This window comes from Anomaloglossus baeobatrachus, chromosome 11, assembly GCF_048569485.1.
Source record: "Anomaloglossus baeobatrachus isolate aAnoBae1 chromosome 11, aAnoBae1.hap1, whole genome shotgun sequence".
Classification (NCBI taxonomy): Eukaryota; Metazoa; Chordata; class Amphibia; order Anura; family Aromobatidae; genus Anomaloglossus; species Anomaloglossus baeobatrachus.
Window position 1 is genome coordinate 147559132 of NC_134363.1, and position 20380 is coordinate 147579511.

At 54.1% G+C, this 20380-nt stretch overlaps 1 protein-coding gene across 1 annotated transcript in view; it reads right to left on the minus strand.

The window, feature by feature from the left end:
- LOC142256087 (uncharacterized) overlaps positions 1–20380 on the minus strand; it is a 68543-nt gene that overhangs the window by 43009 nt on the left and 5154 nt on the right. The window contains exon 7 of the mRNA XM_075327604.1: positions 1274–1381. Within this exon, the coding sequence (XP_075183719.1) occupies positions 1274–1381 (108 nt within the window). The remainder of the gene's footprint in view (positions 1–1273; positions 1382–20380) is intronic.

Sequence of the window (20380 nt, forward strand, 5' to 3'; positions counted from 1 at the left end):
TTTGGGTACTTTCACACTTGTGTTCAGCGGAGTCCGTCACTATGGAGAATAGCGCAGTCTGTTAACGCAATGCGCTATTCTCCATAGACTTGTATGGACGACGCACTGTAACGCAAGTGTCTGCGTTGCATCCGCTGGACGACGCAGCGTCGTTATTTTGACGCTGCGTCGGGCGGAAGAAACGCAGCATGTAACTTTTTTTGAGCAGCGCAATCCATAGGATTTCACTGCGCATGTTTTTTGTTTTTTTTTTTAAATCACAAACTTTATTTTGTCTCTCGGTGGCCGAACGTTCAGCTGAGCGCCCCCCCGCCGGCATGTGAGAGCTCTCAGCTGAGCGCCCGCCGGCATGCCCGGCCGCCGGCATGTGAGAGCTCTCAGCTGAGCGTCCGCCCGCCGGCATGCCCGGCCGCCGGCATGTGAGAGCGCTCAGCTGAGTGCCCGGCCGCCGGCATGTGAGAGCGCTCAGCTGATCGCCCGGCCGGTGGCATGTGAGAGCGCTCAGCTGATCGCCCGGCCGCCGGCATGTGAGAGCGCTCAGCTGATCGCCCGGCCGCCGGCATGTGAGAGCGCTCAGCTGATCGCCCGGCCGCCGGCATGTGAGAGCGCTCAGCTGATCGCCCGGCCGCCGGCATGTGAGAGCGCTCAGCTGATCGCCCGGCCGCCGGCATGTGAGAGCGCTCAGCTGATCGCCCGGCCGCCGGCATGTGAGAGCGCTCAGCTGATCGCCCGGCCGCCGGCATGTGAGAGCGCTCAGCTGATCGTTCACAATAGCCTGCTGCGGGCAGAGAGAAGTGCGTGTGTGCAATGACGGACTCTGTGTGGATGACATAGGACGACCATCCAGATGGAGCAGGCCCAAGATCAGCGATGCCCATTGGAACCAACTGCCCCGCAGGTGAGTACAGGAAATAACATATTGAGAACAGTCCCTCTACTAGGGCTTGTCATGTGATTGGGGCCTGTTTGGTGGAATAAACAGTCTACATGGCTCTGTACCTTGGAAGCTGCTGTATGGCACAATCATACCCCGCCCTATGGAGCTATTCCTCCATTATATACAGTTTCTGTGTATGGAATTGGGTCATATAGAGGTAAAATAAGGCTCCGCTCACTCTTATAGCTCTGTACTGCTGTGCAGGGAAGGTTTTTATGCAGCAGTATCTTATGGAACACACAAGAGCTGAACTCTCCCGGCGCCGCAGACACGATCCCTTTCTGATCCAGGTGTCCGCTGAATACCGAATGCTCCGGGCAGAAATAACCCTCTTACCTTTAGAAGGACACAGGTGTTTTTTGCCTCCAACATTATATTCATCTATTGCATATCCTTCTTCCTCCGCTTTTATCAGAAAGGAATTGGACTTTTTTGGTGGAGAACCTGTAAAACATAAGTATATGAAACTATAACGACCATATAATAAATAGTACGCTGCTGTGGATGAGATAGAAGGATCATCTGAATGCAACAAAAGAAGGGAATTTTGTTTACTTACCGTAAATTCCTTTTCTTCTAGCTCCTATTGGGAGACCCAGACAATTGGGTGTATAGCTTCTGCCTCCGGAGGCCACACAAAGTATTACACTTTAAAAAGTGTAACCCCTCCCCTCTGCTATACACCCTCCCGTGCATCACGGGCTCCTCAGTTTGGTGCAAAAGCAGGAAGGAGGAAACTTATAAATTGGTCTAAGGTAAATTCAATCCGAAGGATGTTCGGAGAACTGAACCATGAACCAAAAGAACAATTCAACATGAACAACATGTGAACACAAAAGAACAACCAGCCTGAAGGGAACAGGGGCGGGTGCTGGGTCTCCCAATAGGAGCTAGAAGAAAAGGAATTTACGGTAAGTAAACAAAATTCCCTTCTTCTTTGTCGCTCCATTGGGAGACCCAGACAATTGGGACGTCCAAAAGCAGTCCCTGGGTGGGTAAAAGAATACCTCGATAAAAAGAGCCGAAAACGGCCCCTTCTTACAGGTGGGCAACCACCGCCTGAAGGACTCGCCTACCTAGACTGGCATCTGCCGAAGCATAGGCATGCACCTGATAGTGTTTCGTGAAAGTGTGCAGACTCGACCAGGTAGCCGCCTGACACACCTGCTGAGCCGTAGCCTGGTGCCGCAATGCCCAGGATGCACCCACGGCTCTGGTAGAATGGGCTTTCAGCCCTGAAGGAACCGGAAGCCCAGAAGAACGGTAGGCTTCAAGAATCGGTTCCTTGATCCACCGAGCCAAGGTTGACTTGGAAGCCTGCGAACCCTTACGCTGGCCAGCGACAAGGACAAAGAGCGCATCAGAACGGCGCAGGGGCGCCGTGCGAGAAATGTAGAGCCGGAGTGCTCTCACTAGATCTAGCAAGTGCAAATCCTTTTCACATTGGTGAACTGGATGAGGGCAAAATGAAGGTAAGGAGATATCCTGATTGAGATGAAAAGGGGATACCACCTTAGGGAGAAATTCCGGGACCGGACGCAGAACCACCTTATCCTGGTGAAAAACCAGGAAGGGGGCTTTGCATGACAGCTCTGCCAACTCCGACACTCTACGGAGCAATGTAACTGCCACTAGAAATGCCACCTTCTGCGAAAGACGTGATAGAGAGACATCCCGCAGTGGCTCGAAAGGTGGTTTCTGAAGAGCCTTTAGCACTCTGTTAAGATCCCATGGTTCCAGCGGCCTCTTGTAAGGTGGGACTATGTGGCAAACTCCCTGCAGGAACGTGCGGACCTGCGGAAGCCTGGCTAGACGCTTTTGAAAAAACACGGAAAGCGCAGATACTTGTCCCTTGAGAGAACCGAGCGACAAACCCTTGTCCATTCCTGATTGAAGGAAGGAAAGAAAAGTGGGCAAGGTAAACGGCCAGGGGGAAAAACCCTGATCAGAGCACCAGGATAAAAAGATCCTCCAAGTCCTGTAATAGATCTTGGCGGACGTTGGTTTCCTGGCCTGTCTCATAGTGGCAATGAAGGGAATTTTGTTTACTTACCGTAAATTCCTTTTCTTCTAGCTCCAATTGGGAGACCCAGACAGTGGGTGTATAGCTACTGCCCTCTGGAGGCCGCACAAAGAACTACACTTAAAAGTGTAAGGCCCCTCCCCTTCTGGCTATACACCCTCCCGTAGGAGTACAGATTCCTCAGTTTTAGTACCAAAGCAAGAAGGAGGAAAGCCAATAACAGTTTCAAAAACAAATTCAATCCGATAACACGATCGGAGAACTTAAGAAACAACATGAACAACATGTGCACCCGAAAAAACGAAACCCTAAGAACAAATAGGGCGGGTGCTGGGTCTCCCAATTGGAGCTAGAAGAAAAGGAATTTACGGTAAGTAAACAAAATTCCCTTCTTCTTTTTCGCTCCTAATTGGGAGACCCAGACAGTGGGACGTCCAAAAGCAGTCCCTGGGTGGGTAAAAAGATACCACATGAACGGGCTGTCAGACAGCCTCCTCCTACAGGTGGGCCACCGCCGCCTGAAGGACCTGTCTACCTAGGCTGGCATCTGCCGAAGCGTAGGTATGCACTTGATAGTGTTTGGTAAACGTGTGCAGACTCGACCAGGTAGCCGCCTGGCACACTTGCTGAGCCGTAGCCTGATGCCGTAATGCCCAGGACGCACCCACGGCTCTGGTAGAATGGGCCTTCAGTCCAGATGGAATCGGAAGCCCAGCAGAACGGTATGTGTGAAGAATTGGTTCCTTGATCCACCGCGCCAGGGTGGATTTGGAAGCTTGCGATCCCTTATGCTGACCAGCGACTAGGACAAAGAGCGCATCAGAACGGCGTAGAGCCGCCGTGCGAGAAATGTAAATCCTGAGTGCTCTCACCAGGTCCAACAGATGTAAACCCTTTTCAAATTGGTGAACTGGATGCGGACACAAAGATGGTAAAGTGATATCCTGATTGAGATGAAAGGAAGAAACCACCTTGGGGGAAAACTCTGGAATTGGACGCAGTACTACCTTGTCTTGGTGAAACACCAGGAAGGGAGATTTGCAAGATAACGCCGCTAGCTCGGACACTCTTCGAAGAGACGTGACCGCCACAAGAAAAACTACCTTTTGTGAAAGCCGAGAAAGGGGAACCTCTTTCAAAGGCTCGAAAGGCGGCTTCTGGAGAGCAATGAGAACCTTGTTCAGATCCCAGGGTTCCAATGGCCGTCTGTAAGGAGGAACGATATGACAAACTCCTTGGAGAAACGTGCGTACTTTAGAAAGCTGTGCCAAGCGCTTCTGAAAGAATACGGATAGCGCGGAGACTTGTCCCTTAAGAGAGCTAAGCGACAAACCTTTTTCCAACCCAGACTGCAGGAAGGAAAGAAAAATTGGCAATGCAAATGGCCAGGGAGAAAACCCTTGAGCCAAGCACCACGCTAAGAATATCTTCCACGTTCTGTGATAGATCTTAGCTGAGGATGGTTTTCTAGCCTGTCTCATTGTGGCAACAACCTCCTGAGATAAACCTGAGGCCGCTAGGATCCAGGACTCAATGGCCACACAGTCAGGTTCAGGGCCGCAGAATTCAGATGGAAAAACGGCCCTTGAGACAGCAAATCTGGACGGTCTGGTAGTGTCCACGGTTGGCCTACCGTGAGATGCCACAGATCCGGGTACCACGACCTTCTTGGCCAATCTGGAGCGACGAGTATGGCTCGATGGCAGTCGGACCTGATTTTCCGGAGAACTCTGGGTAACAATGCTAGAGGTGGGAACACATAGGGGAGTCGGAATTGCGACCAATCCTGAACCAAGGCGTCTGCCGCCAGTGCTCGGTGATCGTGAGACCGTGCCATGAAAACTGGGACCTTGTTGTTGTGCCGTGACGCCATCAGATCGACGTCCGGCGTCCCCCAGCGGCAACAGATCTGCTGAAACACGTCCGGGTGAAGGGACCATTCTCCTGCGTCCATGCCCTGGCGACTGAGAAAGTCTGCTTCCCAGTTTTCCACGCCTGGGATGTGAACTGCGGATATGGTGGACGCTCTGCTTTCCACCCACGTCAAAATCCGTTGGACTTCTTGAAAAGCTTGGCGACTGCGTGTTCCCCCTTGGTGGTTGATGTACGCCACCGCCGTAGAATTGTCCGACTGAATCCGAATCTGCTTGCCTTCCAGCCATTGTTGGAAGGCTCGCAGGGCAAGATAGATTGCTCTGATTTCCAGAACATTGATCTGCAGGGTGGACTCTTCCAGAGTCCACATCCCCTGAGCCCTGTGGTGGAGATACACCGCTCCCCACCCTGATAGGCTCGCATCCGTCGTGACCACTGCCCAGGACGGGGGAAGGAACGACTTTCCCTGTGACAATGAGGTGGGGAGAAGCCACCAACGGAGAGAGTCCTTGGCAGTCTGAGAGAGGGAGACAGTCCTGTCGAGGGACGTCGATTTCCCGTCCCATTGGCGTAGAATGTCCCATTGTAGAGGGCGCAGATGAAACTGCGCGAACGGGACTGCCTCCATTGCTGCTACCATCTTTCCTAGGAAATGCATGAGGCGCCTCAGTGAGTGCGACTGGCTCTGAAGGAGAGATTGCACTCCAGTCCGTAGCGAGCACTGCTTGTCCAGTGGAAGCTTCACTATCGCTGATAGAGTATGAAACTCCATGCCAAGATAAGTCAGAGATTGGGTCGGGGTTAGATGAGACTTTGGAAAGTTGATAATCCACCCGAAACTCTGGAGAGTGTCTAGTGCCACCTTCAGACTGTGTTGGCATGCCTCTTGAGAGGGTGCCTTTATAAGCAGGTCGTCTAGATACGGGATGACCGAGTGACCCTGCGAGTGCAGAACAGCTACTACTGCTGCCATGACCTTGGTGAAGACCCGGGGGGCTGTTGCCAGACCGAAAGGTAACGCTACGAACTGTAGGTGTTCGTCGTGTATGACGAAGCGTAGGAAACGCTGATGCTCTGGTGCGATCGGCACGTGGAGATACGCATCCTTGATATCTATTGATGCTAGAAAATCTCCTTGAGACATTGAGGCTATGACGGAGCGTAGGGATTCCATCCGGAACCTCCTGACTTTTACGTGTCTGTTGAGCAACTTTAGATCCAGGACGGGCCGATACGATCCGTCCTTTTTTGGGACCACAAACAGATTGGAGTAAAAACCGTGACCTTGTTCCTGAAGCGGGACGGAGGTCACCACTCCTTCCGCCTTTAGAGCGGCCACCGCCTGCACCAGAGCATTGGCTCGGTCTGGTGGTGGAGAAGTTCTGAAGAAACGAGTTGGCGGACGAGAACTGAACTCTATCCTGTACCCGTGAGACAGAATATCCCTCACCCAACGGTCTTTGACGTGTGACAGCCAGATGTCGCCAAAGTGGGAAAGCCTCCCACCGACCGCGGGTGTGGGAATCGGAGACCGCAAGTCAGGAGGACGCCGTCTTGGCAACGGTTCCTCCGGCTGTCCTTTTTGGGCGTGACTGAGACCTCCAAGAATCTGAGCGTCTCTGGTCTTTTTGAGTCTTTTTTGACGAGGCGAATTGGGACCTGCCCGGTCCTCGAAAGGACCGATAACCAGACTGACCCTTCCTCTGTTGGGGTCTGTTTTGTCTGTGTTGCGGTAAGGATGAGTCCTTACCCTTGGAGTGTTTGATGATTTCATCCAAACGCTCTCCAAACAATCGGTCACGAGAAAAAGGCAAATTGGTTAAGCACTTCTTGGAATGAGAATCTGCTTTCCAATGTCTCAACCACAGGGCCCTACGCAAAACAACGGAGTTGGCTGACGCCACTGCCGTGCGGCTTGTAGCGTCAAGAACAGCATTAATCGCGTACGACGCGAATGCCGCCATTTGCGAGGTCAATGGTGCTACCTGCGGGGCACATGCACGTGTGACGGAGTCCACTCGCGCAAGCCCGGCTGAGATAGCTTGGAGTGCCCATACGGCCGCAAAAGAAGGCGCTAATGACGCTCCAATCGCTTCATAGATGGATTTCAGCCAGAGCTCCATCTGCCTGTCAGTGGCATCTTTAAGTGCCGCTCCATCTTCAACTGCAACCAAGGATCTAGCTGCAAGCCTGGAAATTGGAGGATCCACTTTTGGACACTGGGTCCAACCCTTGACCACCTCAGGGGGAAAAGGATAGCGTGTATCTTTAAGCCGTTTAGGAAAACGCCTTTCAGGATAAGCGTGGGGTTTCTGGATTGCGTCTCTAAAGTCAGCGTGGTCCAGAAAAGTGCTTAAAGTACGCTTAGGGTATCTGAAATGGATTCTCTCGTGCTGCGAAGCTGACTCCTCCACAAGAGGAGCTGGTGGGGAAATATTTAACATCTTATTGATGTTAAATATAAGATCATTAACTATGGCGTCACCATCTGGTGTATCTAGATTGAGAGCGGTCCCAGGATCAGAATCCTGATCAGTTACGTCCGCCTCATCACCCATAGATTCATCTCGCTGGGATCCTGACCATTGAGATGAATGTGAAGGCCCGTCATAGCGAGCCCGCTTAGGCTGCCCGGGGCCATCGTCCGAGTCAGAGTCTTCACCCTGAGGTGTATATGCCCGTCCCGGAGCTTGGAGCTGAGGGGGACCAGGGGGCAATGATTGCACAGTGTCCGTGGCCTGAAGTACAGGCCTAGCTCGCAATGTGTCAAGAATTTGTGACATAGTGAGAGACATTCTGTCAGCAAAAGCTGCAAACTCAGTTCCTGTCACCTGGACAGCATTCACAGGTGGTACACCCTGGGACACGTCCAGCAGAGGTCCCGACTGTGCAAGCGCCGCAGGGGCCGAGCACTGCACACAATGGGGGTCCGTGGAGCCTGCCGGTAGAAAAGTCCCACAAGCGGTGCAGGAGGCATATAATGTCTGTGCCTTGGCACCCTTGCGTTTTACGGACGACATGTTGCTGGCTCTCTGCAATGTGAGAGAGTCTATAGCCAAAGGGCGACCAGCGCTATGCAATACAAAGTATTTGTAGAAACAAAATACTAAGAATAATACTGGCACAAGAGGGGGTGAGCCCTGAGGGCTGCTTACCGCCCGCTGAATAGCGGGTAAGAGGCTGCAGATTCCTTGTCTGGGTCTCCCCGGCTCCCCTCTGCAGCTCAGCGTGTCAGCAGGAATGGCTGCCGGCGTCTGTGGAGAGGGGCGGTCCGTGGGAGTTCCCAAACAAAAGTGCGGGAAACAGTGCCCCTCTGTGCCGATTGTGAGGGCTGGAGTATGTAAAAACGACTCCAGCCCTCAGCGCTGATGCACTGGCCAGCGTCCCGCCCCTCTCCTGACTGGCAGGTCTGGGGGCGGGAACGAACGGAAGCAGGCCGCAAAAGCCGGGGACTCGAGTTATCAGCGCGGCCGCCGTAAAAGCGCGGGCCGCGCTGAAGTCCCCGGCGCACCACAAGTGTCAGCCGCGCCGCAGCCCCAGCGGCCGGCATGACCGTTCCTAGACGTGGCCAGCGTCCCGCCCCTCTCCTGACTGGCAGGTCCGGGGGCGGGAACGAACGGAAGCAGGCCGCAAAAGCCGGGGACTCGAGTTATCAGCGCGGCCGCCGTAAAAGCGCGAGCCGCGCTGAAGTCCCCGGCGCACCACAAGTGCCAGCCGCGCCGCAGTCCCAGCGGCCGGCGCGACCGTGTCCCAATAGTGTGCCTGCTTCAGCGAAGCTGAATGAGGCCTGGCACAAGCGCCGTAGCGCTGATGTCCCCCGGCGCACTTCAACACCCAGCATGCTGCGGTGTGAGCGCCAAATGCACGGGGACACAGAGTACCTTGAAGAAGCAGGGCCATGTCCCTGATGTACTCCGCTCCATCCAGCATCTTCTCCAGGGGCTGTAGATGGAGCACGGTCTCAGTGCCTGGAGACCGGTAAATCCCACTTCACCCAGAGCCCTGTAAAAAGGGATGGGGAAGGAATCAGCATGTGGGCTCCTGCCGCCGTACCCGCAATGGGTACCTCAACCTTACAAACACCTCCGACATACAGTGGGGTGAGAAGGGAGCATGCTGGGGACACTATATGTGTCCTCTTTTCTTCCATCCGACATAGTCAGCAGCTGCTGCTGACTAAAAACAATGGAGCTATGCGTGCGTGTCTGACCTCCTTGCGCACAAAGCTAAAACTGAGGAATCTGTACTCCTACGGGAGGGTGTATAGCCAGAAGGGGAGGGGCCTTACACTTTTAAGTGTAGTTCTTTGTGCGGCCTCCAGAGGGCAGTAGCTATACACCCACTGTCTGGGTCTCCCAATTAGGAGCGAAAAAGAAAACATCTTGAGATAACCCTGAAGACGCTAGGAGCCAGGACTCAATGGCCACACAGTCAGGTTGAGGGCCACAGAATTCAGATGGAAAAATGGCCCTTGGGACAGCAAGTCTGGGCGGTCTGGGAGTGCCCACGGTTGACCCACCGTGAGATGCCACAGATCCGGGTACCACGACCTCCTCGGCCAATCTGGAGCGACGAGGATGGCGCAGCGGCAGTCGGACCTGATTTTGCGTAACACTGGGCAGCAGTGCTAGAGGAGGAAATACATAAGGCAGTCGAAACTGCGACCAATCCTGAACTAATGCGTCCGCCGCCAGAGCTCTGTGATCTTGAGACCGTGCTATGAATGCCGGGACTTTGTTGTTGTGCCGAGACGCCATGAGGTCGACGTCCGGCGTTCCCCAGCGGCAACAGATCTCTTGAAACACGTCCGGGTGAAGAGACCATTCCCCTGCGTCCATGCCCTGGCGACTGAGAAAGTCTGCTTCCCAGTTTTCTACGCCCGGGATGTGAACTGCGGAGATGGTGGAGACTGTGGCCTCCGCCCACAGCAGAATCCGCCGAACTTCTTGGAAGGCTTGACGACTGCGTGTGCCGCCTTGGTGGTTGATGTACGCAACCGCCGTGGCGTTGTCCGACTGTATGCGGATCTGCCTGCCCTCCAGCCACCGATGGAACGCCTTTAGGGCTAGATACACTGCCCTTATCTCCAGAACATTGATCTCAAGGGAGGACTCTGTCGGAGTCCAGGTTCCCTGAGCCCTGTGGTGGAGAAAAACCGCTCCCCACCCTGACAGACTCGCATCCGTCGTGACCACAGCCCAGGATGGGGGCAGGAAGGATTTTCCCCTCGACAAAGAAGTGGGAAGAAGCCACCACTGAAGAGAGGTTTTGGTTGCCAGTGAAAGAGAGACGTTCCTGTCTAGGGACGTCGACCTCCTGTCCCATTTGCGGAGAATGTCCCATTGGAGTGGACGCAGATGAAACTGCGCAAAGGGAACTGCCTCCATAGCTGCCACCATCTTCCCTAGGAAGTGCATGAGGCGCCGCAAGGGGTGTGACTGGGCCCGAAGAAGAGAGTGCACCCCTGTCTGCAGCGAACGCTGTTTGTCCAGCGGGAGCTTGACTATTGCTGAGAGAGTATGAAACTCCATCCCGAGGTACGTCAGTGATTGGGTCGGTGTCAATTTTGACTTTGGGAAATTGATGATCCACCCGAACCTCTGGAGAGTCTCCAGAGCAATGGTCAGGCTGTGTTGGCATGCCGCCCGAGAGGGGGCCTTGACTAGGAGATCGTCTAAGTAAGGGATCACCGAGTGACCCTGAGAGTGTAGGACCGCCACCACGGATGCCATGACCTTCGTGAAGACCCGTGGGGCTGTCGCCAGGCCGAAAGGCAGTGCCACAAACTGAAGGTGTTCGTCCCCGATGGCGAAACGCAGGAAGCGTTGATGCTCTGGTGCAATCGGCACATGGAGATAAGCATCCCTGATGTCGATTGATGCTAGGAAGTCTCCTTGTGACATCGAAGCGATGACCGAGCGGAGAGATTCCATGCGAAACCGTCTGGTTCTCACGTGTCTGTTGAACAGTTTGAGGTCCAGAACAGGACGGAATGATCCGTCCTTTTTTAGCACCACGAACAAGTTGGAGTAAAAGCCGCGACCACGTTCTTGAAGGGGAACGGGGATCACAACTCCTTCTGTCCTCAGAGTGTTCACCGCCTGAAGAAGTGCATCGGCTCGCTCGGGGGGCGGAGATGTTCTGAAGAAACGAGTCGGAGGACGAGAGCTGAGCTCTATCCTGTAACCGTGAGACAGAATGTCTCTCACCCATCGGTCTTGGACATGTGGCCACCAGGCGTCGCAAAAGCGGGAGAGCCTGCCACCGACCGAGCATGCGGTTTGGGGAGGCCGAAAGTCATGAGGAGGCCGCCTTGGAGACGGTACCTCCGGCGGTCTTTGGAGGACGTGACTTAGACCGCCATGCATAAGAGTTCCTCTGGCCCTTCTGAGGCCTGTTGGACGTGGAGGGTTGGGACTTGGCTGAGGGCCGAAAGGACCGAAACCTCGACTGAATCTTTCGTTGCTGCGGTCTTTTTGGCTTGGACTGGGGTAAGGACAAATCCTTTCCCTTAGATTGCTTAATAATTTCATCCAATTGCTCGCCAAACAAACGGTCGCCAGAAAATGGCAAACCGGTTAGGAACTTCTTGGAAGCAGAGTCTGCCTTCCATTCGCGTAGCCACATGGCCCTGCGGACTGCCACCGAATTGGCGGACGCTACCGCTGTACGGCTCGCAGAGTCCAGGACGGCATTCATGGCGTAGGATGAAAAAAACGACGCCTGAGAAGTCAAAGATGCAACTTGCGGAGCAGAGGTACGTGTGACCGCATTAATCTCAGATAGACAAGCTGAGATAGCCTGGAGTGCCCACACTGCTGCAAAGGCCGGGGCAAAAGACGCGCCTATGGCTTCATAGATGGATTTCATCAGGAGTTCTATCTGCCTGTCAGTGGCATCCTTGAGCGATGAACCATCTGCCACTGACACTACGGATCTAGCCGCCAGTCTAGAGACTGGAGGATCCACCTTGGGACATTGAGCCCAACCCTTAACTACGTCAGCAGGAAAAGGGTAGCGTGTGTCATTAAGACGCTTAGAAAAACGCTTGTCCGGAAATGATCTGTGCTTCTGGACAGCATCTCTGAAGTTAGAGTGATCGAAGAACGCACTCCGTGTACGTTTAGGAAAAAAGTGGGGAAGAAAGATCTAGCACCTGGTTGATGGACGCTATAAGATCATTTACTATGGCGTCCCCTTCCGGTGTATCAAGATTGAGAGCAACGTCAGGGTCAGAGCCCTGAGCTGCGACCTCCGCTTCATCCTCCAGAGAGTCCTCAAGCTGAGACCCCGAACAGCGTGATGAAGTCGAGGAAGGTTCCCAGCGAGCCCGCTTATCCAGTCTGGGACTGCGGTCCATGTCGGAGTCCTCCCCGTGAGACTCAGGTGTCACCCCAGGAGCACGCTGCTGCGCAGACCGAGAGGGGCCTGGGGGCGATGAACTCACAGTGCCCGAGGCCTGTGTAAGGACCGATCTGGACTGCAAAGCTTCTAGTATCTTAGCAGACCATCTGTCCATAGACTGAGCCATGGATTGTGACAGCAACTCAGAGAGTTTCTCAGCCAAAGCTGCAAACTCTGTCCCTGTCCCCTGGACAGTGGTGGCCGGGGGTTCTACCTGAGCCGAGGGCCCCACCAGTGCCCGAGGCTCCGGCTGAGCGAGTGCAACAGGGGCCGAGCATTGCTCACAGTGCGGGTAGGTGGAACCTGCAGGTAACATAGCCGCACAGGAGGTACAGGTTGCAAAATAACCCTGTCTTGGCACCCTTGCTCTTTGCGGACGACATGCTGTTGTCTCCTCTGAGAGTGATCACTGAGGGTATATAGCCAAAAGCAAAAACAATGCTGCCGAACAGAGAAAATGTATACAGATATATAAATAAATATATACACTTCGGCACCCTGGGGGGACCAGCACCGGTGACCGGTGTGGCTTACCGACCGCCCAAAGCGGTTGTGTGTCCACCAGATTCCCTGCCTTGGGCCTCCCAGAGCTGCAGAGCTCTTCCTGAAATCCTCCACCGGCAGAATGATTGTAAAAATGGCTGACGGAGCTCTCAGAGGAGGAGGGGGCCGTGGGCGGCGACTAATAAAGTGCGGGAATCTGGTGCCCCACAGTGATCAGTGAGGGGGGAGGAGGACACCAAAGTATGCTCCAGCCCTCACTGTCGACGTCAGGTCGACCATCCCGCCCTTACCCCTGACTGGCAGGCCCGGGGGCGGGAGTTATGGTACTAGGCCGCAGAAGCCGGGGACTAAATTTAATACCGCGGCCGACAAACAGGCACGGTCGGCGCGGTAGTCCCGGCCGACCTAAACATACAGCAGCCGCTGCAGTGTCAGTGACACGAGCGCTCCATACACCGTCCCCAAGGGGACACAGAGTACCTTTTGGATGCAGGGCCTGTCCCTGATGATATTAAGTCTCCTGTCCGGCAGATTCCCACAGGGGCTGCGGAGGGAGCCCGGTCCCAGTGCCTGGATGACAGGTTAGGATCCCACTTCTCCCAGAGCCTCTAAGGGATGGGGAAGGAAAACGGCATGTGGCTCCAGCCTCTGTACCCGCAATGGGTACCTCAACCTTAACAGCACCGCCGACTTAGTGGGGTGAGAAGGGAGCATGCCGGGGGCCCTGTGGGGGCCCTCTTTTCTTCCATCCGATATAATCAGCAGCTGCTGCTGACTAAAATGTGGAGCTTGCGTGAATGTGTGCCTCCTTCAACACAAAGCACAAAACTGAGGAGCCCGTGATGCACGGGAGGGTGTATAGGCAGAGGGGAGGGGTTACACTTTTTAAAGTGTAATACTTTGTGTGGCCTCCGGAGGCAGAAGCTATACACCCAATTGTCTGGGTCTCCCAATGGAGCGACAAAGAAAGGTAATATGTGGGAGGGGGGATGGGTGGGACGTCTCAAGAAGTGTTTCTCCCCCGCTCCATGAGAAATAAGACAACTCCGCACCCATCGGAATTAGATGGCTGTTCTGGCGAGAAACTCTTTGCAGCCAAAAATCAGTTCCCTAAACACAACAACAAAAGTCTGATTTTTTATTGTTGGTGGGGAGCAGGTTAAGTCGGATTTTTTTTTTTTTGTCTTATGGCATGTGCTCACCATTTTTATAAAGTTTATTGGCAGTGGACAATCCCTCTAAGGCTGCTTTCACGCATCCGGTTTTTCCTGTGCGGCACAATCCAGCTCTTTGCAGAAAAAACGCAACCGTTTATTTTTTGCCGCCGGTTGCGTTTTTTCCCGCATAGACTTTCATTAGTGCCGGATTGTGCCGCATGGCCTTGCGTTCGGTCTGGCTTTTGCTGGATGCGGCATATTTAGCCAATGCGGCGGCCGGATGGAACGTTGCCTGGCACGTTTTTTTGTCCAGCAAAAAAAAAAAAAGAAGGGAATTTTGTTACTTACCGTAAATTCCTTTTCTTCTAGCTCCTATTGGGAGACCCAGACGATTGGGTGTATAGCACTGCCTCCGGAGGCCACACAAAGCATTACACTAAAAAGTGTAAGGCCCCTCCCCTTCTGGCTATACACCCCCAGTGGGATCACTGGCTCACCAGTTTTAGTGCAAAAGCAAGAAGGAGGAAAGCCAAGAACTGGTTTAAACAAATTCACTCCGAAGTAACATCGGAGAACTGAAAACCATTCAACATGAACAACATGTGTACCCGAAAAACAACCAAAAATCCCGAAGGACAACAGGGCGGGTGCTGGGTCTCCCAATAGGAGCTAGAAGAAAAGGAATTTACGGTAAGTAACAAAATTCCCTTCTTCTTCGGCGCTCCATTGGGAGACCCAGACGATTGGGACGTCCAAAAGCTGTCCCTGGGTGGGTAAAGAAATACCTCATGTTAGAGCTGCAAAGACAGCCCTCCCCTACGGGGAGGCAACTGCCGCCTGCAGGACTCTTCTACCTAGGCTGGCGTCCGCCGAAGCATAGGTATGCACCTGATAATGTTTGGTGAAAGTGTGCAGACTCGACCAGGTAGCTGCCTGGCACACCTGTTGAGCCGTAGCCTGGTGACGTAATGCCCAGGACGCACCCACGGCTCTGGTAGAATGGGCCTTCAGCCCTGATGGAACCGGAAGCCCAGCAGAACGGTAGGCTTCAAGAATTGGTTCTTTGATCCATCGAGCCAGGGTGGCTTTGGAAGCCTGCGACCCTTTGCGCTTACCAGCGACAAGGACAAAGAGTGCATCCGAGCGGCGCAGGGGCGCCGTGCGGGAAATGTAGATTCTGAGTGCTCTCACCAGATCCAACAAATGTAAATCCTTTTCATACCGATGAACTGCATGCGGATAAAAGGAAGGCAAGGAGATATCCTGATTAAGATGAAAAGAGGATACCACCTTAGGGAGAAACTCCTGAATGGGGCGCAGCACTACCTTGTCCTGGTGGAACACCAGGAAAGGAGCTTTGGATGACAGCGCTGCTAGTTCAGACACTCTCCGAAGAGACGTGACCGCTACCAGAAAGGCCACTTTCTGTGAGAGTCGAGAAAGTGACACATCCCTCAGAGGCTCGAAGGGCGGCTTCTGGAGAGCAACAAGGACCTTGTTTAGATCCCACGGATCTAGCGGCCGCCTGTACGGAGGTACGATATGACAAACCCCCTGCAGGAACGTGCGCACCTGAGAAAGTCGTGCTAGACGCTTCTGAAAAAACACGGATAGTGCCGAGACTTGCCCTTTAAGGGAGCCGAGCGACAAGCCCTTTTCCAACCCAGATTGCAGGAAGGAAAGAAAGACAGGTAATGCGAATGGCCAGGGGGATACTCCTTGTGCAGAGCACCAGGATAAGAAAATCTTCCACGTTCTGTGGTATATCTTAGCAGAAGTGGACTTCCTAGCCTGTCTCATGGTGGCCACGACCCCTTGGGGTAATCCTGAAGACGCTAGGATCCAGGACTCAATGGCCACACAGTCAGGTTCAGGGCCGCAGAATTCCGATGGAAAAACGGCCCTTGGGACAGTAAGTCTGGACGGTCTGGTAGTGCCCACGGTTGGCCGACCGTGAGATGCCACAGATCCGGGTACCACGACCTCCTCGGCCAGTCTGGGGCGACGAGTATGACGCGGCTGCAATCGGATCTGAACTTGCGTAGCACTCTGGGCAAGAGTGCCAGAGGTGGAAACACATAAGGGAGCCGGAACTGCGACCAATCTTGCACTAAGGCGTCTGCCGCCAGAGCTCTTTGATCGCGAGACCGCGCTATGAAGGTCGGGACCTTGTTGTTGTGCCGAGACGCCATTAGGTCGACGTCCGGCACCCCCCAGCGGCGGCAGATTTCCTGAAACACGTCCGGGTGAAGGGACCATTCCCCTGCGTCCATGCCCTGGCGACTGAGGAAGTCTGCTTCCCAGTTTTCTACGCCCGGGATGTGAACTGCTGATATGGTGGATGCTCTTTCCTCCACCCACATCAGAATCCGCCTGACTTCCTGGAAGGCTTGCCGACTGCGTGTCCCTCCTTGGTGGTTGATGTATGCCACCGCTGTGGAGTTGTCCGAATGAATTCGGATCTGCTTTCCTTCCAGCCACTGCTGGAAGGCTAATAGGGCAAGATACACTGCCCTGATTTCCAGAACATTGATCTGAAGGGTGGACTCCTGCTGAGTCCACGTCCCTTGAGCCCTGTGGTGGAGAAAAACAGCTCCCCACCCTGACAGACTCGCGTCTGTCGTGACCACTGCCCAGGATGGGGGCAGGAATGATCTTCCCTGTGATAATGAGGTGGGAAGAAGCCACCATTGCAGAGAATCCTTGGCCGTCTGAGAAAGGGAGACTTTCCTGTCTAGGGAAGTTGTCTTCCCGTCCCATTGGCGGAGAATGTCCCATTGAAGTGGGCGCAGATGAAACTGCGCGAACGGGACTGCCTCCATTGCTGCCACCATCTTCCCTAGGAAGTGCATGAGGCGCCTTAAGGGGTGCGACTGACCCTGAAGGAGAGACTGCACCCCTGTCTGTAGAGACCGCTGCTTGTCCAGCGGAAGCTTCACTATCGCTGAGAGGGTATGAAACTCCATGCCAAGATACGTTAGTGATTGAGTCGGTGCCAGGTTTGACTTTGAAAAGTTGATGATCCACCCGAAAGTCTGGAGAGTCTCCAGCGCAACATTCAGGCTGTGTTGGCATGCCTCTTGAGAGGGTGCTTTGACAAGTAGATCGTCTAAGTAAGGTATCACCGAATGTCCCTGAGAATGCAAGACTGCTACCACTGCTGCCATGACCTTGGTGAAAACCCGTGGGGCTGTCGCCAGACCAAATGGCAGAGCTACGAACTGGAGATGGTCGTCTCCTATCACGAAACGTAGAAAACGTTGGTGCTCTGTAGCAATCGGCACGTGGAGATAAGCATCTTTGATGTCTATTGATGCAAGGAAATCTCCTTGAGACATTGAGGCAATGACGGAGCGGAGGGATTCCATCCGGAACCGCCTGGCGTTCACATGCTTGTTGAGCAGCTTTAGGTCCAGAACAGGACGGAACGAGCCGTCCTTTTTTGGAACCACGAAGAGATTGGAGTAAAAACCTTGCCCTTGTTCCTGCAGAGGAACAGGGATCACCACTCCTTCTGCTTTTAGTGAGCACACCGCCTGCAGAAGGGCATCTGCTCGGTCGGGATGTGGGGAGGTTCTGAAGAACCGAGGCGGAGGACGAGAACTGAATTCTATCCTGTACCCGTGAGACAAAATGTCTGTTACCCACCGGTCCTTGACCTGTGGCAGCCAAATGTCGCAAAAGCGGGAGAGCCTGCCACCGACCGAGGATGCGGAGGGATGAGGCCGAAAGTCATGAGGTAGCCGCCTTGGAAGCGGTTCCTCCGGTTGCTTTCTTGGGGCGTGAGTGAGCCCGCCAGGAATCTGAGCTCCGTTGCTCCTTCTGAGTCCCTTTGGACGAGGAGAATTGGGTCTTGCCGGAGCCTCGAAAGGACCGAAACCTCGACTGCCACTTCCTCTGTTGAGGTTTGCTTGATCTGGGCTGGGGTAAGGAGGAGTCTTTACCCTTGGATTGCTTAATGATTTCAGCCAATTGCTCACCAAACAGTCTATCTACAGATAGTGGCAAGCTGGTTAAACATTTTTTGGAAGCAGAATCCGCTTTCCATTCCTTTAACCACAAGGCTCTGCGCAAGACCACAGAGTTGGCAGACGCCATTGAGGTACGGCTTGTAGAGTCCAGGACAGCGTTGATAGCGTAAGTCGCAAACGCAGACATTTGCGAGGTTAGGGACGCTACTCGCGGCACTGCTGGACGTATGATAGAGTCCACCTGTGCCAGACCAGCTGAAATAGCTTGGAGTGCCCACACGGCCGCGAATGCTGGAGCAAACGACGCGCCGATAGCTTCATAGACAGACTTTAACCAAAGGTCCATCTGTCTGTCATTGGCATCTTTAAGTGAAGCCCCATCCTCCACTGCAACTATGGATCTAGCCGCAAGCCTGGAGATTGGGGGGTCCACCTTTGGACACTGGGTCCAGCGTTTGACCACGTCAGGGGGAAAGGGATAACGTGTATCCTTAAGACGTTTGGAGAAACGCTTGTCTGGGTAAGCATGGTGTTTCTGGACTGATTCTCTGAAGTCAGCGTGGTCCAGAAAAGTACTCAGTTTACGCTTGGGATACCTGAAATGGAACTTCTCCTGCTGTGCAGCTGCCTCCTCTGCAGAAGGGGCAGGGGGAGAAATTTCCAATAGACTATTGATGGCCCCTATAAGGTCATTTACCATGGCGTCACCATCAGGAGTATCCAGATTGAGAGCGGTTTCAGGATTAGACTCCTGATCACCCTCCTCTGTCTCATCATGTAGAGAGTCTTCTCGCTGAGACCCTGATCCACGTGATGACGTGGAGGGTCTCTCCCAGCGAGCACGCTTAGGCTGCCTGGGACTGTCATCTGAATCAGAGCCGTCAGGCTGAGATGCCTGGGACCCCCTTGAATCACGGATTAACTCCAACTGAGGGGGACCGGGGAACGTTGCCGCAGCAGTGTCCATGGTCTGAGTAACTGGCCTGGCCTGCAAGGTCTCTAGGATCTTTGTCATAGTGACAGACATCTTGTCAGCAAAAACTGCAAACTCTGTCCCCGTCACCGGGACAGGGTTCACCGGCGACTCTGCCTGGGCTACTACCACCATAGACTCCGGCTGACGAAGTGGCACAGGGACCGAACATTGCACACAATGGGGGTCATTGTAACCTGCCGGTAGATCAGCCCCACAAGCGGCACAAGCAGCGCTTACAGCCTGTGTCTTGGCACCCTTGCGTTTTGCGGATGACATGTTGTCGTCTCCTCAGAACAAGATAGGGTATACAGCCAAGAAGCGACCTTACAGTGCAATATATATATACATATATATATGGTATAGAGCAAAAGGTACACCAAAATAACACTGTGGCACTAGTGGGGCCAGCACTAAAGTGCTGCTTACCGCCCGCTTAACGCGGGTGTGTGGTCGCCAGAAATCCCTTGTCTGGGTCTCCCAGAGCCTGTGTCCGTTCTCCAGCCAGACTGCATGTAGGAATGGCTGCCGGCGTCCTATGGAGAGGGGCGGGCCCTGGGCGTGTGCAGACAAAGAGCGGGAAACCTGCGTCCCACTGTGCTCAGTGAGAGGGCTGGAGCATGTAAATAAGACTCCAGCCCTCGGCGCTGATTAATCGTACAGCGTCTCTCCCTTGCCCTGATTGACAGGGTGGGGGCGGGAACGAAGCGGAGCTAGGCCGCAGAAGCCGGGGACTAAATTTATAAGCGACGCCGTCGTAAAAGCACGGTCGGCGCTAAGTCCCCGGCGCACTACAAGTCGCAGCCGCGCCGCCGCTTCAGGGGCGGCCGGCGCGGCAGTCCCCAACACATAAAGTCACTCAGAGAAACTGTAGTGACTGTAGCCCCCGCGCGCAGCGCTACTGTCCCCGGCGCACTAGCACACCCAGCAAGTCTGGAATGTGCGCGACCTGTTTGGGACACAGAGTACCTGAATGTCGCAGGGCCTTGTCCCTGAACGGTACCCAGCTCCGTATCCAGCAGGTTCCATGGGTCTGTGGATGGAGCCCGGCCTCAGGGCTTGATGGCCGGTAAGATCCCACTTCCTCAGAGCCCCTCAGGGGGATGGGGAAGGAAAACAGCATGTGGGCTCCAGCCTCCGTACCCACAATGGGTACCTCAACCTTAACAAACACCGCCGACATAAAGTGGGGTGAGAAGGGAGCATGCTGGGGGCCCTAGTATGGGCCCTCTTTTCTTCCATCCGACATAGTCAGCAGCTGCTGCTGACTAAACAGTGGAGCTATGCGTGGATGTCTGACCTCCTTCGCACAAAGCAGAAAACTGGTGAGCCAGTGATCCCACTGGGGGTGTATAGCCAGAAGGGGAGGGGCCTTACACTTTTTAGTGTAATGCTTTGTGTGGCCTCCGGAGGCAGTGCTATACACCCAATCGTCTGGGTCTCCCAATGGAGCGCCGAAGAAAAAACACATCGCGGCCGATGCGGCGCTTTTTCCAATGCATGCCTATGGATGCCAGATGCGGCGTGATGCGGCAA